The sequence below is a fragment of the Lagopus muta genome, chromosome 15 (genome assembly GCF_023343835.1).
Source record: "Lagopus muta isolate bLagMut1 chromosome 15, bLagMut1 primary, whole genome shotgun sequence".
NCBI lineage: Eukaryota > Metazoa > Chordata > Aves > Galliformes > Phasianidae > Lagopus > Lagopus muta.
Window position 1 is genome coordinate 4,084,481 of NC_064447.1, and position 27,278 is coordinate 4,111,758.

A 27,278-nucleotide genomic window follows, 5' to 3' on the forward strand; every position below is an offset into this window, starting at 1 on the left:
GCTGTCTCCTTTTCTTGTTATTTGACAGCCCAATTGCTCTTAAATTCTGTGGATTAATGTTTAAATATAAATTTTCCAGAACTGGCATTTTTGTTTCAGGTATCTTGTAAAAATCAATTGGGCTTGCTATTTAAAATGTCAAAACTCAGAACGCTATCTGTTGTATCGTTTCCTTTGGTCCCACTAAAATTATCATGCAATCTTCTATAAAATATATTGAAAACATCTGGTAGTCTGTCTAGTTGGAATTGCCTTTGGAAATAGTCTAGTAACTTTTGACAGCTTAGCTTTACAAGGATATTGATTTCACTGTGGTTTTATCATGGAAAACTGATGAATGGTCAAAAGCTGAATGTGATGTAAAACTAGGTTTATAGTTTTTATATGAAAAGCATGTAATAAAGTAGGTTTATAAAACACAGTAAGGTATGCCCTTGTGAAAACATTAGAGTTAAAATAGAATTTTGAAGCAGTTCTGTGTTGTGCGTTACTTGGCCTGGGGACACTAAAAACATTTTAAGGCTTAGCAGTGATGGACAAAGAAATGAAGGTACTTATTAAAAGCAATAGCATGGACTGCTCATAATTCCGTGATATTTGTGAAAAGATAAGCTTGAATAGAGCGCCGGTTTGTAACTTGATAATTTTTTTCCTTTTGAAATAAGCCAATAATACCACATAGAAACAAATATGGAAAAAAAATTCCTTATTCCAATAATAGGGAAAAATAGGCAACAGAAACACAGATAAGTGAAGAGGCACATAACGTGGGAAACAGGAACTGCAATTTGGATGGAGAAGCATCTTTTCTATAGAACTGAAGAACTGAGTAGGAAGAATTACAAACAACATTGGCTGTCTGTGTTGCACTGACTGCAACAAAAGAAAGTAAGGAAAATATAGGAAATAAAATTGATTTCTTTCTGGAGAACATAATTACTTTACTGGTCAATTAAATATAAACACAGTGAGAATGTGTTGAAGTAGAATCACTTGTGTCATTTCTACAGAACAATGCATAGTTCTGTGTAAAATCCCCTGAAGGTTTTTGAAGTATGTGTTATTCTAGAGTCTGGTTATGTCCCATTCTGTGGGGAAATGTAGGGACAGGATGTAGTAGGGTTTCTTTTTGAATCTCAGTAAGAAAAGCCTGAAAACAAATAGCTTAATGAAATAGCTGTTTTAATAAGATGGAATAAAAAAAATAGATACTAAAAAGTTACATCCCCTCAGATGCTGGGAACCCCATGTTCATGCAGCATTGGATTGACCCTGGATGGATTTTTCAACAACCCTGCACAGACCCAGTCTGTGGAGACAGGTTCATCTTTTTTTGGTCATTCAAGCTATTGTGTCATTTCCTTAAAAGAAAATAACCGTTCATAGCAGATGTTCATATGAGAATGTCTTACTGTGCTCTCAGATAAGGGCAAGGCTGGGCAGGTTGGGATGGTGGGGTATCTAACTGGCTTTGTCCTGCAGACAGGAGACCTTTGCAGGACAGCCCAGGCTGAAGGTTCAGCCGTGCTGACATGCAGCAGGGGTAGCACAGCTCAGCTCTGACTATTCAGATTGACAGTTGTGTGGATCACCAGCTCCTCCGTGCACAATAGTCATACAGTCTCAGGATCACTACAGGTACGAGGATTTAATGACTGTAAAGCCAAACATCGGGCTCAGACAAATTTCCTTGAGTGCTGAAGACAGATGCAATAGAATAAGGGTAATTACCAAGGTATTTGTGAAGTCTGATCCAATCCTGCTCAATTGCCAGTCCACTAGAATAGGAGATGCTGTACGTCTTAAGAAATTTCATCAATTCAAACTATTACAGAGAAAAGAAATAAAGAAGACTGGAAATAAATTTTGCAGTTGGAAAATGCTATATTATAGGCGTAGTTATCAAAGCTGTCTTTTTCTCTTTCTGTCTACTTCTTTTTTTCTTCAAAATTACAACTGGCAATCATCAATTTAAAATAAAAATGTTCCTTAACAATTCTCTAAAAGCTGATTCGCTGAAAGAAAAAGAGAAAGAAAGAAAAGCAATATCCATTTTGGTCAAGATATCTTGACATGAAGATATGGCTATTGTAGAGCGTCCAGACGTGAATGTAACGCTCAGGAATGATATGGACACATTGGAGAGTCAAAGAATCACAGTGAGAGAATGAGAGCATATCTGACAAAATATTGAGAAGGAAAAAGTGAACCAGTCCTTGCCTTTTAATTCCTCCATGCTAATATGATACAGTATTATATAGTACAGTACTACCCTTCTCTCACCTCTCTTTCAGGCAGTCTTTATTTTCTGTTTGCTATTCCTTTTATAAGAGGTGCTCTGTACTGTAGTTAGTCTTGCTGCTTCTGATTTGCATTCCTATTAGATGAGTTGGAGCAAAATGACTGACTTGTTGAAGACTGCAGGAACTCAAGTCTCCGGAGTTTTTGACTAGTGAGGTAATTGCTAAACCATTCTTCTCCATGAAGATAACAGAAGAGAAACCATAAAAAAATTCAAATATGTTTTTTAGAAAGATACAAAGAAAAGAAAGGCAGTTGAATTTTTAACAGATATAATTGGAAATGGAAATGGAACAGAACATGCATTATCTTGTAATCTTCTATTGTCTTCAGTTGCCATTTTTGATTCAGTGGATCACAGAGTCCCACACTGGCTGAGACTGGCAGGGATTTTGGAGATTGATTCCCCTGCCCCAGCAGAGCCACTCAGAGCAGGGCCCAGCCCCAGGAGCAGCTCCAAGGAGGAGACCCCACAGCCTCTGGGCAGCCTGTGCCAGGCTCTGGCACTGCATAGCACAGCAGTGCTGCCTGACATGCAGAGGGAACTGCTGTGCTCTGGGTTGTGCCCAGTGCTGGGACCAAGAAGCTGCTGAAAAAGCCTGGCTGTATCCTCTTCATACTCTCAGGTATTCATGGATGTTGGTGAAATCCCAGGAAGCCTTCTGCAGGATGAATAGGCTCAGCTCTCTCAGCCTCTTCTCAGAGGAGCGGTGCTGCAGTCTGTTAATGATCTCTCTGGCCATACATTAGGCTGTTTATAGTATGTCCTTGCCTCTCTTGTACTGGGAAGCTCAGAAGCAGACTTAGTACTGCAGGTGTGGGCTCAGTTGAGAAGAGGGGACCTGATCTAAGTCTATAAATATCTAAGGTGTGGGAGGCAGAGTGGCGAGGCCAGACTGCTTTCAGCAGTGTGTGGAGACAGGGCAAGGGGAAATGGACAGAAACTGCAGCATAGGAAGTTCCGCACAAACACGCGCAAGAACTTCTTTATGCTGAGGGTGACGGAGCACTGGAACAGGCTGCCCAGGGAGGTGGTGGAGTCTCCTTCTCTGGAGATGTTCAAGACCTGCCTGGATGCCGACCTGTGCAACCTGTGTAGGGAACCTGCTTTGGCAGGGGGGTTGGACTCGATGTTCTCTGGAGGTCCCTTCCAACTCCTACGATTCTGTGATACTCTGCCTGATGGGGGTCAGTGTACCGCTAGCCTTTATTCCATTAGGGGCACGTTGCTGGATTATATTAAAGTTGATATTCACCACAGCCCCTCGGTCCTCTTCAAACATGCAGTTTTCTGGGTGCACAGGATAAGGATAATGCCAGTACGTTATTCCAGCCTGTTGTGGTTGTTCTGTATAGCAACACGACCTTCTGATTTATCAGCCTACTGGTACATTGGCCAAACTCCTCCCATTAATGGTGTGTGCTGTCTTCAAACTTGCTGGGGATACCCTCTGCCCCTATTTTCTAGACAAATACTTATTTTCAGTGTTTCAGAGTTGTTTGAAACCTTGAAGCATATGATAACTGTGGTGAACATGATGAAGTATGCTCAGCTGAGGCTTGTAATTGCTGGCAAGAAGCCTTCTGCTAACCCTTCTCTGCACTGAGGGGCCATGGAAGAGGTGATCATCATTTCAGACAAAGTAAGAAATTTTAATTCACATTGTCCTTTGAATTTTGGGATTCTTATATTCTACTCCAAGAAGCAGACTGTAAACTTATTCCACTTCATTATATTAGAAACTCCAATTCTTCTTTTAATTGCCAAAATATTGGTAGCATTAATTGATTTTTTTCAGACTCTTCGTAAATGAACTTGATTTTTCACACTGTTTATGCCCTTATATTCTCCAATAAGAAATGATTGCACACAATTTCTACAGAATACTTTTAAACTTTTGGAATCTGAGACATTTATGAACGCTATAACATAAAAGCTAAAATAAGTTGGTATGAAAACATTACAACACATCACTTGATGAGGTAACTTAATAGGATTGCTACTAGCAAGCTTACTCTTAATGGCTTTCACAAACTGTGGTTTATTGTATCAAACTGCTGCTATAAAGAGTGAGGAATTAAAAAGAATACATAAAACATTTTAAAAAAGAGAGAAAACTCAGAAAACTTAGAAGCCTGTCTGAGGTTTATTTTGTTTTATTTTAGCTAGTAGCATAAATAATTGCGAAGTTTTAAATTGTATGTAAGTTTCTAATGTAAGACTATAATAAAAAATTAGAGTGTAACTTCAAAACGTAGTCATCAGCTGTAAATGCAGTCATTAGGCAGCTCATCTCCCTGCATAACTGGTGCTATTTGACATTTTGCAGACTGCAGGATTATACTGAAACAGGTTTCTAGATTAATTGTTGTCTGCAGCCAAAAATCAACTAGGACAGTAGCCAATCCAGATCAGGTTATGTTTTGTGAGGATCAGCAGGAAAACAAAGTGTGGGTTTGGTGACTGTTCAAAGCCACTGCTCTCAATGTTACGTCTGGATAAGATGAATGGCCTTACTCCTTGTTTTATTGCATTTTTCAGAGATACAGGCATATTGCAGTTTTGATTCTGCAGCATGAGTCAACGGGGAATGCTAAAAGTAGAAAACAAACCTCGAGACAGCCTAGTATTTTCTTTTAGTGTGAGTTAATTCTTTCTCAGTTATTGTCCTACCATGTGATAGATCTATAAAACAGGGAAATGGCCTTCTGCAGAGCACATGCTAAGCAGGTCACATCAACAAGGAGCAAGAAGAGTTAGTAGTTTCAAGTTAGCATGTACATTGTGTGGCACAGCCATGGTTATTGGCTCCATGGTCCTAATAGCATAGTTTTGTCCCTATGTCTTCCAGCTACAAAGTGAATATATATACAAAATATATATGCTGTGAGTTAATTGCTTTTGAGTTGTTATGGTTTCCATTCGCTGAGAATTATGGATTAAAATGTGGTGGTTTGTGGTATCTGTTTTGTTTTTTTTTCTCTGTGTCTGGTGGTGGTGATTGTGTGGTCTTTGTAGTTATCATCATTAAGTAGTTATATATTTTACTTCTGAGCTTTAAGAACTGATATCTGAAAAGTTCAGAAATAACTAAGTTTGAGCTGAAAATATGTGAAATAGAAACCATCTCTGACCTAAAATTTTCACTTATTTGTTCTCTTCTTGCTACCAGCACACACATCCATGTGTACATAGATCTGAACAGATATAGTAGTTATATTAAAATTCATAGAAAAAATAGTGAAATAGAATCACTTGTTGGCTGAACACATTATGCTTGACTGAAACACACAAAGGATATTTTAAGTATATGCTGGGCTAGCCTCACTACAAGCTTAAGGATTCCATAGACTGTGTTGCCAGTTCTTTCCTAATTCAAAATCAAACTACTGTACTGCACTGATAGATTTTTTAGGCTCATATTAAATAATGAATTTTCACAGTACATACCATGAAATGAATTGGCAGATTTTGTGAGTAATTGGACTGTAAATCTGAAATGAGGCGCTCCCTTCGTCACAGTTTCAGTTCTTCCCACCAACTGTTCAAATGCCTCAGGTGCCAGAATGGATTAGAAAACCCTGTGAGAAAGGATGGCAGTTCTGCTGATGATAGGGAAAATGCAAGACTATTTTTTCTGCTTTTAACTGAACACTGTGAGCACAGTATGAAGCTTTACATTTTACAGTCTTAGCCTGGGTCATAGGAAGATTCTATTGCAATGCATCAGTTACCTTTATGTTTATAATCAGACCTAATGCAATAAAGCTATATCCTGCAGGTTTTAACCCTGTTTTGAAGCATTTCTTTTTGTTATACCTTAAGATATAAAACATAGTCGAGTGCTACACAGTGACAGAATACGAATTAAAGTAGTATGCCTTTAAAATTCTGTTTTCATTATGAAATGATACTAGCACAATTTTACAATAATGGAGTCATGTTTTAAAAAATCCTCCCTTTGTTAGTCATAAAATGAGTTTATGTTCCCAAAGACATTGTAGGAAACAGCTGTCGTTAAAGCCTAGGCATGCAGCAGGAGGCAACTGACAGTGGCTCTTTTAATCATGTAATCCTAGGAATTAATGCTGTTAATATGCTCCAGTTAATAACAGAAACTGCCACTAACTTTGTTAGAGTTCTAACTCGCCCCTAAAGTTTAAGTGTACTGAGTTCTAACTCACCTAAGGGTTTTGTTCTGAAGGAACTTGGAGCAAACCAGCTTTTATCATAAACTCAATAGCATCAGGGAGAGGTTTCCCATGCTGGTTTTAATTTTCAAAGGCAGTGAAGAGCACCTTTATTGGGAATCAGTGCATTATACATAGAATAAGGCTGGAAGAGACCTGAACAATCTAGTTTCACTCCTCCCTCCTCCTCCTTGCCATAGGCACAGATACCTCCCACCAGCCTAGGCTGCCCAGGGCTCCAGGCAGCCTGATTTTGGGCTCCTCCAGGGATGGGACACCCACTGCTCTCTGGGCAGCCTATTCCTGGCCCTCACCGCCCTCACAGCAGAGAATTTCTTCCTTATATTCAATCTTCCCTCTTTCAGTTTAAAACCACTGCTACTTGTCCTGTCCCTGTAGGCCCTGGTAAAAAGTCTCTCTCCATCTTTTTTATAAGCCCACTCTAAGTATTGAAAGGCTGCTGTAAAGTCTCCCCAGAGCCTTCTTTTCTCCAGACTGAACAAACCTAGCTCCCTCAGCCTGTCTACATAGCAGGGATGCTCCAGGCCTGTGAGCACCCTCATGGCCCTCCTCTGGATTCTTTCTTGCAGGTCCCTGTACCTCTTGTGCAGCACCCCCAGCAGCGAATGGAATGTCCTGCAGTGCAGAGCAAGCAGAGAATCCCCTCCCTGAGCTGCTGGCCAATCCTCTTTTTTTTGTAGCTCATGTCTGGCTCTCTCTTACAAGTGCACCATGGTTGTCTCGTGTCCAACCAGTACCCTCCAGTCTTTTATTTCAGGGCTGCTTTTGCTCGATTCATACATAAAAATTCAAGTGTAAACTGTCCGATCTTTCTGCCTTGATCTGAATAATGGTAATGAAATACCTTAGCCGATGGAAGTCACAGATATTGCTTTTATTAAAATGGTGTAGGTTCGGAATTAACATAATTTAAAAATTAAACCAACGCAATCTCAATTTCTCATTGTTTTTTGGATCACACTGCTACCAGACAGACTAATTTTCTGGTATCTTTCAGGTCAGAACCAGGCTCTGCTGACAGGGTTTTTTCCATAGAGCTGGCAGAAATGACTTTTTTTGGCTGAATTTTGGAATGGACGTGTCAGCCAAGAAAAATTACAGTGGCACAATACACCTGAATTTTTGCAGAGCTGGTCACTGGTCTGTTTGGTTAGAGAACCCTTTCCCTCAGTAATAAATCTGATGCGCATTCTGCGTATTCATAGAGTTCCACAGCTTCTGTTCTTTTAAGTGAGGGCAGCAAGTAATGTTTGCATGTAAGGAGGTGATTTTGATGTATTGTTAGCTCTCTAAGTTAAGAAATACTTAGCAGCTCACATAAGAAGTACAGGAACAATAAAAAATAAAACAATAAATTCTTTAAGATATTTGTCTTAAGAGAGTGAAACTAGATTGCATTATGCATTATATGTATGTTTTGCACATACTTTGTATATGGATAGAGATATATATTTGATTATCCACCTGCAGTTGAAAATAAAACTTGATAAAAACTGTTAGTGGAGAATTGTCAAGCCAGACTCATCAGCCCTTGAGGAAGCACATTACTTTTTGAGATGGCCTTCAGTGTCTTTCCTCTAAGCTTCTGAATGTACGTATAAGCAATGTATTAATTCTCTCTCCCTCTTAATAATATGTTAAATGATAACAGTTCAACAGGTGTAAGAAAATAGTGTACAGGTCCTTTATAGTACTGACTGGCTTCAGGTTTCCTAGTTTTAATGCTCTCTATTAGTCATTCTTACACATATTTCATTTCTAAATAAATGAAATCTTGCTTTCAGAATGTTCACTGGTTATGTCTGTTGAGTCTAACTGTCCTAAAAGTTAACAATATCTATTAAATTTATGTTCAGTACTTGTATCCATAAATGCTTATATTATTATGGTATATGCCTGGTGTCTCCCTCAGTTGTGGAGCACTGAAAAATGACTGCATTTTATTTACTGAAATTATGTGCATTTTATAAGCAGATACCACACGTGATGTTACATCTCTTCTCGTTTGTTTTGAAAAATAAGATCTCATTATAAGCTCTCACATGTGATCATACCAAGATCTAAGTATAATTTGAATGTCAGTGATCTCTTTCCATTAGATTATCCTAAAAAAGATGTTTTTACCTTATTTTGTGGGAAGCATTAAACTTATCCAGTAATGTTTCCTGCATTTTTACCTAATTACCGAGACAAAGCACTGATTAGACTTAAATTCAAACAAATGGATTTTATGTTGGCTAAGGTATATGGATGAAAAGTTGAACCAAACGTCTTTCAAGCAAAGAACTAATAGTGATTAAGAGCTATGTTTTGTTTTGTTTTTTTTTTTCCTTCTTGTACCTTTGAATTGATTGTAGGGCTACATGGTGTGATTGATTAAAATCAATTATTTAGAAACTGATGAAACAATACATTACAAAAAGGGTAAGAGTTAGTATGATAACAAAATGATACAAATGATCCTGACTCTAACATTTAAAGCTTTTAGAGTATAGTATCTTTCTACTTTTTTTTCCCATCTTCTCAAAAATTTCTACATTGCAAGCAAATTAATCAGCTTCATGTTGTCAGCTGTGGGGATAACAGCCTAAATCATCTCAGGAGTTTAAGAGAAAAGAGGTTGGTCAGTTTGATGATGTAGAAAGGCAAGATTTAAAAAGATGGCTGAAATTACATCTGATATCTTAACAAAATTATCCCGGCAGCAGCAATCTGGAGGGTTGTAAGTAGAGAAGAACAACCAAGGTGGGAGACGATTTTGCTAGTATAAATGGTGTGGTGAAGAGTGTGTGTGTGTGGGGGAATTTAAGGTTTTGAAAGAGTATGAAGATCTTAAATTGTTATACAAAAAATCTTGACGTTTTTGTAAGCATTCAAAGTGATAAATTTATGAGGGCCTGGAAGTTGGCGGGCAATAGGAAAAAAAGAAAGTTCTGCTTTGTACTTGAAACCATTGTTAGATATCCATGAAGAGGTTTGACAAAGACAAGTTAAGATTTAGTTTGGATTTGTAGAGAGATGACCTTATGAGTCATATGACAGATGATAAATGACCAAAGATAAGATGTGTAGGAAAAAGAGTGGAAAAGCAAGGACAGGCACCTCTTAGAGAACCTGAAAAAAAAGCTGATGGTAGACAAGAAGGAGACATAGATAATGTGAAAGGGTAATTACATGAGGAATTATGATCAGCTGTCTGGCTGATGTTATAGAAAGTGGTTTACAGATTAGATGAGTATGAGCATGAAGTATTAGCTTTTAGCCTTGGCTTAGAAAACATTCATTAGAAGGCATTGCCAACCACATTTTCTTAAACAGATGGATTGCATGAGAGAATAGAACTGGGATAGAAGAAAGGAACTCTGGGATGTGATTGTAAACACTCTATTCAGCAAATTAAAAAAGATACAGAATATAGAAATGCAGTAAATAGATCTTAGTCTTAAAATGGAAGAAATGTAGAGTGAGTGAGTGATTATAGATAGGTATAAAGAGAAGTAATTAACGTCAAAAGGTGGAAAGAGGGAATAAACTTACAGGATACAGCAGAGGCTTTAAGTCTCTAGAATAGGGAATATGTTTTTTTGAAATTAAAAATAAATAAATAGAGAAACAGGGATCATTTTAAGTAGGGCTATTTTCCTAGGCACCAAACCATTATTGTACAACTCTAGTAAGTACCTCTGTGAATTGCATTGTACTGCAAAGGCACCAAAATTATTTAGAGCTAGTCCGTGTATTTTGTTCGTATTGCTGCATGGACAGGTGCTGCATTAAACAAGGGTGAGAATTTATAGTTTATCTGTGTATGAAAGGCCTTACATAAATACATGAAATATATATTTTCAGGATGTTACGTAATGAATCTTTCATGAGATTAAGACTGATTTCAGGCTTTCCCAAACGTGAAGTTGATATATTATCTAGCTTGTATGGTTACTGGGGAAATAATACCACATATGATTGTTTGAGATGATCTTCTAGGAAACAGAAAGAAGCAGCTTGCTCTTTTTTAATAGCCAAGATTTCTGATTAGTGTCTAGAAAAAATTCCTTAGTAGTCTTTAAAGAAATGTAAATAGTACATTCTCATTTTCATAATAGAATTAAACAGAATAAAAACATATAGTAGCAGAAAACTTGTGGCCTTTAGTCATTTGAGATGCATCATTCTCAACTTCATAAGTAGTTGTTTTAAAAAGCAAAATTATCAATTTTCCTTGTGAGGCATTCTAGAGCAGTGTTGCTTTATATAATGCTAATCGTATTCTCATAGCTCCTTCATTTGCTTCTAATAATACTTACAAAGTAATTTAGTCTGCAGGTGTAACCAAATCTTCAGGCTATCCCAATCATAGCTAGTATGTAATTATTATAAAGAGACAACTTTATTGTTATACGATTATAGTTCAAAGAGGAGATAATTGAGCTGAAAGAAAATGAGTTCACAGAAAACTTATTCCTCAACTTTTGCTAATTGGATCACATTTCTGTTCACTGTTTTAAAACAATTTATCATTTCTCTCTAACCAAATGTTAAATTTACTGACCACTTCTGTTAGTTTCGGACAAAACTTAATTCTTTCATTCTATGCTAATAGAATGCAGCACAACACATATATCAATGACTAAAAGTTAATAATTAATGAAATTGCTCAACATGTTATGACTTTGTTTTTTCCTTTCTACATAGAATTTTAGGGAATATATGGTTGGGGGTTTTTGTGTTTGTTTTTCATGCTAGCAGTAGCATAAAAATATATTGTTAGTTTACCTGGATTTCCAAAGACCGCTTAATGAATTTTCTCATGAAAAACTATTAAGGAAACTATTCAGCTTCAGGTTGAAGTAGGACAGCACAGACAAAATAATGTTAAATCATTGTTGGCTCTCACAATGAAGTAAGGTTATCCATTCTTGCCCATGTTGTCCGCCATATTCATTCACAACAGAGATCATTAAGGATAAAATTTCTCAATGATTCTAAGTTGTTCAAAGTAGATAAGATCCACTGAAAAAATTGTGGTAGGACCTTATGAGACCAAAAAGCTAATGGAATTCCATGTGAAGAAATTTAAATTAAAGCTCTAGAAAAAGGCAAACCAAACCACATGTAAAACTGACATAATCTGAGTAGAAGCAGAAACGACCTGAAAAGGAATCAAATGATGGGAAACATGAAAAAGATCTGTAAAACCGTGAGGAAAAATTGAGAAGGATCGATTGATCCTTGGTCCTTCCACTGATAATGAAGGACATCAAATGGTGCTTGCAGGTCTTAGCTTCAAAATGAACAAAGGCTGTGCTTCCTTCAGTGTGTGTGTGTATTTATGCAATTTAGGCTTTCTTGCAACACAAAATACTTGTGTGTAACCATAGGAAGGCTCAAGAATTTAGTGGGAAAGAAATCCATCACAGAATATTAAATGTGAAAATATACCTAGAATTTTTAAAATCCCAAACTACCTTCAGGAAACAGCTCTTCCTCCTTCCCATAAAGGAAAATCAGAAAGTCTAAAATCAGTAACAATTCAAAGGGATAAAATGCAAAAGCAGAAGTTGTCTTTAAGTGGAAAGTTGCTCTACTAGATTAATTATGAAATGACTACCTGGAGAGAGAAGGAGAAAAAAAAAAAATAGGCAGGTGGAATTAAGCTGTTGTCCTAATATTAAAAAAACCCAGACTAATTATTTTTGATCTAAAGCTATCTGCCTTAGTCATTTACCTAACCAGCCTGCAGTAACAGCCAAATGAATTAGTAGTAGCCTAATTATAGTCATTAAGCAGGTGTATCCAGTGGGGACTTTTTGTTGATTTTTTTTTTTTTTGCTTTTCCTTCTCCTACTTGCAAAGCTTTATGGCATCCAGAAGTAAACTGCAAAAAAGGTAGACAACAATTAGGTATATTGAGAAAAGTATTACAAAAGTGCACTTGGTCTAATTATCTGTTTCTACTGCAAAGTCAGCAGTTTTTGCAAACTTTTAAATAAACAGAAAAGCTTACTTCAAGAAAGATGTAAGCAATTCCAAATTGAACCCTCTCTCTAGGGAGAGTTTATAAATATTTTGAATATTGTTTTCTGGAGGATAACATTTTTATATTAATTTTCTAATTTCTGCGATGCTTAATTGTAGATCTTAGGGGCATGAGGTTAATGCAGCATGTTTCCGTGGAGAAGTGTGCACTGTATTCCTTTTGTCATATTTTTGTTTGTTTGTTTGTTCTTGATTTGGGGCTATTGTTGTTTTTATTTATTTGCTTTATTCTCTGATGTTTTTTGGGGATTTTTTTTAGGTGAGAGGTGTTTTGTTTTGTTTTTTCCTTTCCTCCACATTTCTAAGAAAATGCAAAGGTTGTTTATATATTAATGTAGTGTGTGCAAGTTGTATTCATGTCAGCTGCACCTTTGCCTGCAGGTTATTCTTTGAGAAAGTTCAGGCACAAAGCAAGTCAAGAAGGCAGTGAACTGTACAACTTCATGAAGTTGTACAGTTTAAAGATAAATATCATCTGGTTATCACTTCCTAAAGAGGAAATGGCAGCAAAGTCCAAAATGCATTTCCTGGAAATAGCTTTAAATTAGTGAAATAGTCACCACTATAAATAGCAATGCTTCAGACTTCCTTCTCCAATTAGGGAGATGAGAGTCCATTTGAGTTAACCTTGTAAACTTGAAGGATTATTGGTTACAAAATGAATGGATATGTTTTCTCCAGTTTTTGTGCTGAAACTGTAATTGATGTTATCAATTTAAAGTAGAAAGGAGCTTTAGTCAGAGTGAAGCAATGTTTTAGAGGAATGCGAATCACTTAAAATAATTGGAATTTGTTTTTTTAAGAGTTCTCTGGCATCACTGCATCAGAAAATTATGAGCTGTTGGTACCTTTTTTTTTTTTGCAGTTTGAAAACACATTGTGGCGTGCCATAAAAATTACCTGCCATAACGTTTCTTCACTTTTCTGTAGTGCTGTCTGCTGGACCTCAGGTACACAAGCAAGCTGCCCTGGTAACTCATAGTGGGGGTTGACAGGAGGTTATGAAGAATATGCAAAAAACATCACAAAATTCTGTGCTGTAACTTTAAAAGGCAGCTTGTGATTATTTTATGTATGTAATAGTTGTTCCTACTACCCTGGAATACCATATATTCATGTAATAAATTCACTTAATGAGAGAATTCTGTGGAGTTCTCCACAAAGTTATGCTTCCACAATATATCCTATTGATCAAGTTGAGGAAGAGTCTCTCAAACCCAACTCCTGGCTCCACACAGCACCTCCAAAAATTCAAACCTTATGTCTTCACGAGTTCTGGCAACATAAGGCTGTTCCCACTGGCCTGGGCATCCTGTTCTGTGCCCACTGTCCATGCAGAAGTCCTTAGCCCTTCCCTGACTACTCCACACTGTTTCCTCATGCCTTGTCTCTGTCCCCAGAAAGCAGAGCTCAGCGCTGCCTTCTGCTCCCTGTGAGGAGCTGCAGCCACGTGGCCTCACCTCAGCTTGCTTTGCTCTGGGCTGAACAAACCCTAGGGACCTCAACTGCTCCACACGCACACCTTGCTCTCCAGACCCTTCAATTTCTTTGTAGCCCTCCTTAGGTTGCTCTCTTGTAGTTCTATGGGCTTCTTATATCGTGGTGCCCAAGCTGCACTCAGTGCTTAAGGTGAGGCTGCGCAGAGCAGAGCAGGACGTTCCTTCCTCAGCCGGTGGCAGTGCTGGGGCAGCAAGGGGACGGTTGCGCCTTTGGGCTGCCAGAGCACCCATGTTTTGGCTTAAGGAGATGCCAAATTCCAATTTGTACCCATCACAGAAGGAGAAGCGAGAAGTAGCTTTGTAGTAAAATGGAGTGGAAACGATGGGAAATGAGAAACATTGGGAGAGAATGTAACCCTGTGAATGATACTCAGGTTGATAAGGCCTCACAGAACGTCCAGGCACCAAACTCTACATTTATCCTGTCTGCTTTATCATTTATTTCTGAAAGCAGTTATGTTCTCTGACATATTTTGAAACAGATGATTGTGAGATCAGTAGGAATTGCAGGTGTGTATCCAAGTGGTTAGCTTTAAACTGTCTGAATAAAACTGAAGGTGTTCGTTTTTTCTTTTAAATATACCTTTTTGTGATGCTTTGTATATACAAAGACTTTTTTGGACTATTACCACTGACAAAGTTTTGATGCATTCCTCTTAGAGTGTGTTCGTAGTAAACAAAAAGGCAAACAAGAGGGAGTAGTTACCACACCATGAAGTTTTCGTGATGCTTCCAAAAGAAACAAGCTTAAATAGATGGTAAAGCATAATCTGAATTAGAATTTGTCACTGAGAAAAATGCTCATTTTAAAAGTGAAGAAAAAGGTTTCCTGATTAGGTTTCTAATTTAAAAATTAAATGCATATAATTGCATACAGAATTTTTTTTTTGATTGATAGATCATGTTTTGCAGTTCTAGCAAAATGTCCTAGTTAAGTTTAGGATATTGTATTTTTTCTTATTTTCCTAGTCTACCTCATTAGTAATCTGTTTTATGTGCATATGTGCAGATTTTAGTTGCCATTACTGTTACAAATATAATTTTGATTAGTGACGTATTGCATGGTGTTCATATTAATAGTTTCCAAATGCATTGCATCCTAGGGATTCAAGAAACATTTCATACTCTTTTAGTTACATTTGTGAGTCTTCGGTTTCACATTTAGGAGTTAGGGAGTTGGTTTGAATGTTTGCTTTTAAATAAAATTGCGATGGTGCATCCTTTAAAAAATGAAATGTAGCATTGTTGCAGAATTACTTTTTTCTACCAAAAAAAAATTGATAAGTCCATCCTGCCTCGCTTCTGTGAAGACAAAAACAAATCCGAGCAATGCAATAGGAAGATGATGCGCAGGTTAAAAGACAACATAGGTGGAAGAGATTACTTTGAAATTCATGCCTGTGAATGAGAGCTCTTGTTAATGTTTCTTTCCAGTCCTAATTTCACTGTACGTAGCAAGGCACAAAGGGTGTTGGAGCATATGGAAAGCTTGAGCTTTTGTTTGAGATTCTGTTCACCCATTCTGACTCTTTGCAGTGATTTTCACTATTTAGCATTTGTGTGCATTAGGTAATATATTTAGCGTTTCCCGATTCAATCCAATTTATGTATGTTTGGCTGCAGACCAGACCTGTAGGCACACAGTATGGAGTTGTCATAAATCTGCCTATGCTGACTATAAGTGCTACACCGCTGCAGTTGATAGCGTACTTGCATGAACATTTCAGAATGCTTGCGGAGCAATACTGCCTATTCCCAGCAAATCTCCTAGGGACTAAATTAATGTATCTCATATTGTATTGATTGTAGCCAATAAGTGCCTAAATGATTTGATGCGAGGCAGAGAGATTATGAAGAGAAGAGGGAAGAGGCAGCTTGAAAGAAATATGCGGTTTAATTACAGGATGAATTTCACCAATCTACCTCCCCCTAGGAATTTAACAAATAGGCCTAAGTGCACTTAGCTGTTCTTGACATCTGTTGAAATGATATCTGCCCGTGATGAGGGAATCATGGGAGTTGGTCTAAGGGTATTGTCAGGATCAGTGAGCCACAAGAAACTGCATTTCTCTCTGCAAAATTAGAAAAAAAGCCTACATTAGCAGTTTTAGGTTAAGCTCTAATGATTATGGCTTCTGTAGCAGACTTCCATTTTCTGATTTAATGACACTGGCACTGTCTTTAGAAAGATGTTAAGTAAATATTAAAAATTATGTTAAAACATAAACGATGAAGTATAAGTTCAGACTGTAATAAAAAAAATGGATTTCATGGTGCTACCGTTGGTAGAAACCACGCCTTTTGAGAGGAACATCCCGGTTTATCTGTTATTTTATGACATTTTATACTGTTTTTGAGAGAGACACCCAGGTTTATACCTTTGTTTTTTATGGCATTTTATTCTATGTTATGAAACTCAGAAACTCTTAGGTAAACAGTGGAGACTGCATATAAGACGAGAAACAAAAACTGAAGATTAACCTTAAATTCCCTGGGAAGGCAAAGATAGTGAAGACTGATGTTGTGTGTTTGCTCATTTTGAATTACATCTGTAATTCAGTAGAAAGTGTTGATTATTTAGTGCTTTTTACTGGCCTTTATAGTATTTTTACTGTACCTGTGCAAAGGAGAACTTGGCAATGCCTTTAAAGTCTTAAGAGACAAAAGTTCCTCTGTGTTATTTCAAAGCTGCATTTTTCCGTGCTTGGAGCATTTATATATATCACCTCATAAATAACATGAATTGTATCCTTCGAAAAGGTGATAAACGTATTTTGGGGGTAGGAACAGAAGGTGAGATATGTATCATGTTAGCTGAAGTGTGTGTGTACATTCTGACAATGCATTTTGCTTTTGCAAAGACATAGGGAAAAAAAGCCCAGATTAGGCCTTGGGGGTCATTTCCTTTATATGTAATGTACATTATTTTGCCTACAGTACTCTTTTCCTGTAATTTCCTTTGACAATTAGAAAACAAACCTACTGTTCGTTTGTTCTACTCTAAAGGACAAAATAGAAATGGTGTTGATAGGAAGTTTTTGTTACTCCTTTTGTTTACAAATTCAGAATTTCAGTTTGGCTAACTTTTTTGGAAGCTACTGAAATCACATCCATTTAAATTCATGATGCCCTACATTGTTTTAGTGTTTTCGCATGCACTGCAGTGTAGTTAAATGTTTGATGGCGTTAAAATATTAAAAAAAGAACAACACAGCATAGCTAAAAAAAATCTTTTATTTTCTCCTGCCATAAACATACAGAGCAATATGTGATAAAAACAGACCCATCAACATTAGCAGTTACTCTGTTTTAAAGGCCAACATGAAAGCAGTTAATTTCATGTTTGGATTATTAAAACATTTTGGCCTCTCGTACTCACTGAGCTTTTTAATAAATTTAGCTGTTCTGTGCAAGCATATGTGAAGAGATCTATACAGTACCAATACATGTACGTAGCACATAATTTCTTCAAAATGAAATAGTTAAGAAAGCCAGGAGATGCTCTAGCAACTCTAGCCTTTGTACTCCCATTGGGCACTCAGGTAGCAACATCAGCCACATCACAGCTCTGTGTGTAGCTCTGCCCAGAGTCAACTATGTCATTTGGTGTAGAATAAAGCCAGCAACTGTTTCCCTCCTAAGGGTGTGAAGAAAGAGTAAGAAAATTGCAGAAAGTGCAGCGATGGTAAATGGTAGCCATTCTTTTAATAGCAGAGATATTTTCCCCCAAAATTGAACTTTGAATGAACATTAAAAATTTCATTTTCAATCTTACAGTTGTAAAACATGGGATTTGCTCCAATTTCTGTGTAGTGTAATGTCATGTAAATGAAAACAAAGGAACCTGAGATGCAAAGGTTCTTCTCTCCAAACACGCCATCATCATTACTTGGCTTTTAAGAATATTTCTCTTTATTATCTTATTTCCCCGTTTCCTGAAACTGAAAGGTAACATCGATTTTTTTTTTAGTGTAAATCTTTTGGCAGTAGAATAAATTAGAATGTCAATTTGTTTACCTTTACAGTTATCCATGCTTCATTCTCTTTAAAACTGTAATAAAAATAAGATTGGAATATGTATGTAATTATGTATTTTTTCACTTTTACCTGAATCTATCTACCGAAACTTATCATGTCTTAAAGCAACCTCAAAAAAAAAACTGTGGTGCAATATATGCTCATCTAGGCAAAAATTTTGAATTCATTCAAATCTTGCACTTGTAATTAGGCATCTAAATATAATGGCCTGATTTTTTCAAAGATGTGAGAACATTCAAGCACGGTGTCTTGCTATGTTTTGCTGTGCTCTGCATTTCTGAAAACCAGGCCATATACGTAGGTAGCCTAAATAGAGATTCATGAACTAATTTGAAACTTAAATAGACTAAATTACTGAGTCTGTTTCTCAATTCACATTACTCTTAAAGGAAAAAACTGTGACTACTAGCAGGGATCTTTGTGTTATTGGCATCAATGTCAAAACACCAATATTTCTGTGGCAGATTTTAAGTATTTTTGGTAGCTATGTGATGGTCCAATGTTACATTGCCCAAGTTTAAGGCAGAAGCTCTATCCTTTACGTTCCAAATTATACAAGAAACATTGTTCAGGTAGAACACTTTCTGAAAGTGATCTCAAATGGTTGCTCTCCTCAAAGCCAGAGTGTTTAAGGAAATGTTCCATGTTATGAAAGAAATATATTTTATATTTAACAGAATATTTACAACTGTCAAGTAGTGTGTTTCTTTCTCTTTTTAACAGATGTAATTTCATGGTTTACCAGAAACTTGTTTCGGGGTTATTTTGCTTTTCTAACTGGAAGAAATGTAACTGGTTTGTTATCAATTCTTTTTATCTCTAAATTTAGATTTCTCAAGGAAAAAAAAACCAAAACAATGAGATCTGATATAACTGTGAGAAAAATCACTGTAATTACTATTGCCACTACCTTGCAGTGGTCACTCTAATGGCATTGGCAACTGGATGAGACAGAATGATGAGAAAAAGCAATTATTCTAGGTTTAATGAGGGCATTCTCTGTGTAATGTGCAAATTAGTCCTGAAAGTCCAAACTCCAGTTTGAATATATTGATTAGAATTCTTTGCTCTTTGACCAAATTTAGTTCATTCATTCTCTTATTTAAATTTGGTATAGTGATGCTTCTCATAATGTGTGTCAGGCTAGGATGTAGATGCTAATGCTACTGTACCATTGGTTACATTTTCATGCAAAAAACTGTCAATTTCTAGTTCTCTTCTTGTTTTGTTATGTTTGTTTTTCAATATCAAATGAATTATTTTTTTGTAGGCATTAAAAAATATAGGGGCATCAATACAGGTATATCTGGTAGCATCCAGAGAAAATACATTTTGCTTTTTAAAAATAAATAAAAAATCAGAGGCTGTACAACATTGTATTTTTGTCTATAGACTGTTTCATTAGAAAATATGGTAACTCAGTATTATTATACATGTAGAGCTGGGGGTCAGTGAGCATGGTGTGGATTAGCGGTTGGACGAGGTGATCCTGGAGGTCTTTTCCAGCCTGAGAGATTCTGTGATTCTCTAGAGAAAATTTTCAAGTGTGGATGGTTAAACTTTTGATGTAGGGTAACAGCAGAGGGGCATCAGGCAAATATTGCAATTATTTCTCCCGGCGTCCCAACATTGAATTCTCCCATTTTTGGGGAGAGACTTTCCTGCAAATTTGTCTACGCTTTGGATGAAGAGTAACTTTTAGAAAATATGAATATTGCAGGGTTAGAAAACTCTTAAAAATAAAGTTATTAACGTGTTTCCATGTCTCATAAATGTGCTGGCATGCCTGAACAAGGAATGAAAATAGCTGTGGTCTTGTGAAACCACTGCATTTCTTTGGAAGTGTTTTAAAGTGCAGCGTTCAGCTGCCAGAGCAGTTGGTGCTGAGCCCATCAACAGTGTCATTTCAAAAAGAATTCTTTCCAATGATGAATTTAGTGACTCTCTTGCTCTCTTGTTTTTTTCTTGTTACATGAGTAATTCATAAATACTTTGTGACTTAGGCAGCGGGGTGCAAGCAGAGGAATCTGAGAAACCAGAAAATCTCTAGCCAGAATGACAAATTCTTAGGCAGAGCTATAAAACATACAGATCAGTAGCACAGAGCCATAAGAATGTATTGACTGTGGCCCAAACTCATCAGAAGATTGATCAATCCAGCTGGCTTGCATTAATTGTGAAATAGAAGGAACGATGCAATCAATGATAGGCATGAAAGTGCAGCGGTAATGATGCCACATCTAGCTAATCCAATAATGGAGAACCTGATGTATAGTGTATTGGAATTCCACTGTTCAGGCCCTGTCACAATAAAGTATATCCTGCAATTATGGGGAAAAGTTGAGCAGGCAGCAGTTGAGCCAGCCCAATCAGCCAGTTCCACGATAGTTTTCCTGATTAAACACTAAGCCTAGTGGCACTCAAACACTGTAGCTTCTGTGCATTAAGAAAAATAAACCTTTAATTGATGCGAAACTTCGTATTTGAATCAAAGCAAACTATGAAGATTAATGAGGTGTCTTGCACATATATTAAATTGAACGTTTAAACAATTTATAAACCGATCTCTCAGTTACAAGGAGGACCCTATGCTGACCTGAGAGTCTCTGGTTTCCCGTGCTGGAAATCAATAAGAATCAAAAGCATGGTGGGAAAAATAATATACTTAACAGACCCTTAGAGAGCTGAAATTTAGTCACCTTCTGTAGCTGCCTATGGGTACTAATTTTAGTGTGCTCAGTGTAATGTGTTGACTGGAGGAAGAGTAATGTTTTCAGAAAATAGCAATGACTCGACCTGCAGCTGAAATTAGGAATCATAGTTCATCTACCTAACTAAAACAATCAGTCAAACAAAATTCACTCCAAAATATAGTATTTTTCATCTTAAGGAGCTTAAAGTTTTTCAGTTATTATTGAAGTATTGATTTACTTTTTTTTAGCATTACTTAAATAATGAAACCTTAATAATTAAATTTACCTACATGAGCTTGCCCTTTGTCATTTTGATTTAATATTGGATTGACTTTATATTTTCACCGGTGCAGGAGATGCTGCACAATGGTGCTGAGCAGACAGGAGCACCTGTGTGCAGTGCTGCTCTCCCATGGGGCAGAACCAGCTGCTGAGATGCTACATGGGGTTGCTTTCTCCTATACATAAAGGGGAAAATTTAGAGGAAAAGTGGAGACAGGATTGTGGTGTTGTTTTTTTTCTTTCACTCATCCCTTCTTGACTCTTTTATTTCTTTTTAAAAGAAAATAACAGCTCTTAGAGCAGCTCAACATTAGAGTGCAATGCATTGGTTATGTGTAGTTTTGAGTGATTACGGAAAGGAAAATGGATGACTTCCTAACCACTGTGGAATCACCTGAATGTATCTATAGATCATTCCGTTTTATCTTCTGGAAATCACTGATGGCTCTAATTCCGGTACTGGATAGTTGTTTTTTTTATTATCATTTGTTTAAGTATATGAAATTGCCACTTTTCAGATGTGAAAATCCATGTATGAATTGAAGTTTTGATATTACTTAGTTCTTAGGGCTCTTCAATATTCACCGTTTCTAAATGGAAAAGTAGAAATGTGGAAATGCTTTTTCAAAAACATAATAACTTTCCTATGCTTGCTTTGTTTTTGTTTTTTTTTTTACTTGAAAGGAATTGCTGACAGAAAGAAGCTTGGGAACCACTGTATAAGCAAATAACAAATAGACAAAAGGATTTGCATTCATATATGTTACATTAAAGATTAGGAGCCCTACGCATCTTGCTTTAGCTTCCATGATTCTAGAGCAGTCAGCTCCAGAAGAAGAATCAGTGATCAGTACTTTTATGTCCTAGTGCAGAAAATCCAGCACTCTAAGCCTTCAGCTTGAATCATCTATTTCAAACAGCACGGCTTTTATTTTTCCTCTCTAAAATTTACACCTCAGGGAATTAAGTGACAAAAGGAACCAAACCATTCCTATGATTACAGTGGGAAACTAGAGAGAAAATTGAGGAGATGGTTTCTTGTAAAACTTCTAAATATTTCAAGATTTTTCTATATGATGTGTGTAAGAATGATATTAAAAAGTAAATAATAAGAACAATTACAAGAGTTTTCAGCATGCTTAAGTGAGCTGAAAGGAAAGGCTGTTAGTCTGTGATCAGCCAAGCTGCATGTGGCCTGTGATAGCAGGAAATTTAGCCATAAACTGACCTTGAAGACCTTGTCAGTTCTGTATTTTTGTAAAGGAGTTCCAGGGAGTGTTTTAGATTTTGAATGAAGTAATCTGGGTATCATCCGCAGAAATTTCAGGCTCTGTCTCCTTGTGAAAAAAGAGAAGTCTCAGTAGAAAAGAGCCCTTGTTTCATTCCAGTTTGGCTTCAAAAAAATGGAATTACCTGAAAGAGCCAGGACTCTCGTATATCAAGAGTTATATAATGAGTCGATTAATAATAGGCTGATAATTTTGTTGGCTAATATACAGCATTCTGTTGCATAAGCTCAGCCAACCTGGAGAAGGACACATGAAACTACAGGAAGTAAACAGGAAGCGTTTATCAAATATAAAATGCAAATGTTGTAAGATAAATGATTTGAAAAGTGCATTCATACAAGTTGCATTATGTTGAACTGATCAAGTTTTAGTTTAGTCTGAATTTAATTTTCTTGACTTTCGATTTCCTGTTAAACTTCTTTCTGAATGATTGAAGCCAACCTCACACAGATTCTACTCCAATGAATCATTTTCTAATCATTTTCTCTTGATCCCCTTCCCTGCACTGGAAAATGGCAACATTTAAGAATGTTTTTGTTAAAACCTTTTGTTGAGAAGACTAAATACCACAAAAAAACCCACAATCCCACAGTACTGTATTGTACTTTTGTATATTTTTGTTTCTCTTTAGGGAGAAAATAGAATCAATGTTCTTGAATTTTTTTACTTAAAAATACAGCAGTGTAACATCAACAACAAGAAAAAGTTGTAAAGGTATTACTACCATAACTAGATCTTAATAGCAGCTGTTTCTGTGAGAAGTTAATGGTGTGATGTATAATTTTGAATATATTTCTAATTGCATAAACTCATAACACTTAGCTTTACACCTCCCCATCATAAAAATAATAACCAAAGCAGTCCAAACTCTGTGGTGATACGTAATTGCTTTGCAACACTCTCACCTTCCTTGAGTCTTTGTTTTTTAAATTTTTACCACTAAGGAATTTCTTCCATAGAGGGAAATTGTGCTCATGTTACAGCAGTAAATGAGATCAACTGAACCTTTTTTCTTTCTGGAACAATTAATTTCAAGCCAGCCTATTTTAAAGAAAGTACTGAGCAGTGTGTTTTATAATTGCTGGAAATCTTTACAGGCAAAATTAGAATAGAAATATTGGATTTCTTTTCAAGTTTTGAGTAATCCCAGTAGACGTGCAAGCTGCTATGAATAATTCTGTAATGTTTAAGTAGAAGAGTTGAGGTGTTTTTCCCCCTCTCTTACAGATTAGAGCTGTTATTTGAGGCAAAATGTCAACATTAAGGCAAATGAAGACACTTGGTTAGGATTGAAGTAGTAACTGATAGCCTGAAGACATCGACCAATAAGCTGACTGCAGCAATACTTTTGTATGTGTTTCTTCACTCAAAGAAGTAAGTAGCTAGATGCCACCAATCATTTGTGATGTTATTATCCAAGTATATTCGTAATGAAAGAACTTATGCAAATACTTTGCTCTTACCAGCTTAATGTAATTAAATGGCTGTATGTATCTTTGTAGATCATTCCGTAACATTTGTCTTATTTGTACTTTAAAGTATAGCTAAAATCTTGTAGCTAATAGGACTGGGGATGTGAAGAAGCACGCTCAGAAGCTGCTTCTTCCGTGAGAACATGGCCGTTCCATTTGCCTGCTCTATGTAGAAAATACTGTTTCAACTTTCAGTGTCGGTATCATTAACTTTGTTATTTCTACTGAATGCTCTTGAACTAAAAATTAGAACGCAGGAGGTGACTCTAAAAGATCTTGCAGAGTTGGAAGTAATTGAAGAATTCTAAGTATTTGAAAAAGAAGGTGCTAATGTTTTCCCCTAGGGATAGAGAGGGGTATTGGTTCATCTATGATTAGCAGAGGCAAGATCATCCAAATACAGAAATCATTGAGCTAATGGAAATAGTCTCACAGTGAGGGACTCTTCTGAGATCGATTAACATGATCTAGATTATTAAAGGGAAATCTTCTCCCCCTCCTTTGATTTATCTTAAATTCAGAGTCCTGAAAAAAAGAAGATAAAATGTTCTTAACATTTTGAGAGCAATAAAACTCATCAGAATGCGATGTTTCTTTTATGATCTAGGCAAAGTAGTATATTTTGCTGACATTATAAATGGTTGTTGAGTGATCATTCAGCAGTTTTGTTGTTTAACAGCAGAATCGCTCTGCGTTTGAATTTTAGGCTTTGTTTCTTAATCTTGTTGTATTATCTTCCATGTTTATGGCTTTTCTGTACTACTTATTTCTATTATGAGTTGTCTTTAAAATTCAGTATAGGTGCTTTGTGTAACTTTATTCACTGGTATCTTATATCTCAATATAAAATTACATTCAGCATTTTGCTGGTGATCACAGTGGACAAACTTAGAGTTTTGTGAAATTTGTGCAGTGAAAACCAGGAAATTCATCTCAAGATCATCAATGATAGTACACAAAGACTTAGAACTTCCCATATTTTTTAAATTTGTTTTTACTGGAAGTCACGCAGGTGGCATTGCTCAAGTGACCCAGATGTGGGCTTTTGAAGCACGTAAATGAGCCAGCCCGTAAGTTCAGTTTACCAGCACGCGTCAGCAGTGATGAGTATTCTAAATGCACAGAGAATGGACTAGGCTGCTTTTAATGTGCAAGTTGAGAGTGCTCATTAAGGGAGAAAAGAGGAAACTTCAAGCGCCTAGTGCTAGGCTTAAAATCTTTCCAGCTCCATTAGCATGCATTATTTTATATTCTACATCAGATCAGTTTAGTTTCTGCAAGAAGAGGCAGGATGCCAGCAGTTCTTTCAGGAATCCACACACCAGTTTTAGGAAGGTTTCAACAATTTCATCCTGATCAAAGCTGAGGATTCCTAGCTTTATTACAGCTGACTACCAAGTTGAAGTAAGAATGGGAATTTCTCACATGTTTGGCAAGGCACTATTCATGTGTTCCTCCGCTCCCACAAGCAATAGGCAACAAGTAACTTTTACAACCTGGTTATTAGGCACTGTGGGGTGTAAGATGTAGTGAAAATGCATCCAGACATCAGAGAGAGACTCTATGTAACCTAGATAAGAAGAGCATCTTTTCTGCTGTGTGGGCCTTGGGCTTTCCATATTTCCAAAGTTGGAATATAACATGTACAGCAAACATGTTAAATAATCTAAACTACCAAATAAAAAGAAAAGAGACCCACTGTCCTCCCCAGTCTCTGCAGAGATGTCATTTTTTTCTCATGGGAATGGATGTTTAGAACATGATAGCAAAGCTATTGAAAAATACTGAAGTCAATCCTTGCTTTATTTCAAGTTCCGCTCAATCCCTTTTCCACTATATTGGTGATGAGTTTAGATTTTTCCCAGATTTTGTTTATGCTTTTGAAGGGCTTTGAGCAAAACGGGATTTTTGTGTTGTGTGTGTTTTGCGTTCTTTTATTGTTGTGTTGGTTTTGTTTTTTTTTGGTGTTTTAGTTTTCCTTAGGACAGATGGTGTCTCAAGGACACCGTAAATTAAAACAACCCCCCCAAAAACAGCTGGTAAGGTGCAAGGAGGGACCAGACCAGCAGTACATGCCTGTCTGCAGTGTTGCACAATCTCTCTTGTTTTTTAGGAGGAGCTGGCGTATAAACCAAACATGCAGTTCTTTACCCACAAACTGTAACAGTAAAATAAATAAATAAATAGCAAATAATTCAGATTTATGGCACACCGTAGATTCAGTACCTTTCTGTCCCGGCTTGCATACTTAAATCCAGATATGGCTTAAGAAAAAAAAATTACTGCAGTCTAAGAACTATAAAATACTAAGAGGAAATAAAATCAATGTTGGCCCACCTCTTAGAATGCAAAACATACAGACAAGCACATGTGCACACACACTATAAAATGCTATAGAATGTTGTTTACTCAGAAGATTCAGCTGGAGGAGTCAAATAACTGAAAATGAGTGAAAGAAAAAGCAAAGCAGTTTAATGGATGCCTATGTATTGTTGTTTTCCTAAAATCAAGGCATTTTTTCCCTTCAGGTAGAAGGCAGACTCACTACTACTGGGTGCCCAATGCGGGCAGATGAAAGGTGTTATTATTTCCTCTTTCCAGAGTTCTGAGCCACAAGTTTCCTGCCTGCTGGATGCAAGCATTTTGAATTACAGTGTTTTGGGAATCAAGTGAAAGGCTTTGGAAAAAAAATACATGTCTATAATGTATTTTTAGTCTGGTTTTATTTACTAAGAATGCTGCATATTAATTTCAACAAATTATTACAGCTTACTGGAATGCAGAGCAGAATGTATGTGTGATTTGTCAGTCTGCATCCATAACATGCCCTTTTGATGTGCAGTTGGGAAACTGAGATTCTGAGTTTCCCCTTTCTTAATAGAGCAGAAATCTTCACGTATCAAGAACCAGACAGACACGGTGAGCGCAGAGACTGAGGGAATAAAGAAAAGGGCAGTCATGTTTCATGGAAGATTCTGGTATAGATTTTGTCTTTATTCAGAACAAAAGCAATATTTTTCAACACTCTAAAAATGGGCACAACTTTACCATATGCCTGCTCTAATGCCGCAGGATTTCCCTGACTTGAGGTTGCTCTAACGCAGCCTGTTGGGATTGCTGCCTGGCAGCTTCAGGTCCTGGGAGCTTTAGCCAGGGGCCTGCATTGCAGGCACAGAAGGCTTAACTCCTTGAAAAGCAGTGTGGGAATGTCTCAGTAACTGAAGGAGAGGAGAATGAGATAACAAAAAGCTCGTGGGATCTGTTGGGTTTACCAAGTTGAGCTCTCTGTGCAGAATTTTCCATTGCTATTGATGTTGCAATTCTAATGGCCAAACATCTTTTTCAGCTCACTCATAGACAGCCCAAGGTATGTAGCAGTGCTTGTTTAGTTGCTTATTTGGTGACTTAACAGCTTTGCTGTCTCTGTACCTTTGTTGATTTTGACCAAAGTCGTCA

General features: G+C 36.8%; 1 protein-coding gene across 25 annotated transcripts in view; it reads left to right on the top strand.

The window, feature by feature from the left end:
* Positions 1–27,278, top strand: part of RBFOX1 (RNA binding fox-1 homolog 1) — a 745,900-nt gene that overhangs the window by 350,078 nt on the left and 368,544 nt on the right. For 13 of the 25 annotated variants that reach the window (XM_048962261.1, XM_048962269.1, XM_048962259.1 and 10 more), the window contains one exon: positions 27,169–27,189. The exons of 10 other annotated variants lie outside the window; for them this stretch is intronic. In XM_048962261.1, coding sequence (XP_048818218.1) covers positions 27,169–27,189 — 21 coding nt within the window. Of the gene's footprint in view, positions 1–23,577; positions 23,725–27,168; positions 27,190–27,278 lie in introns of all 25 variants that reach the window. 2 more of the 25 variants (XM_048962257.1, XM_048962258.1) reach the window with 1 other exon arrangement.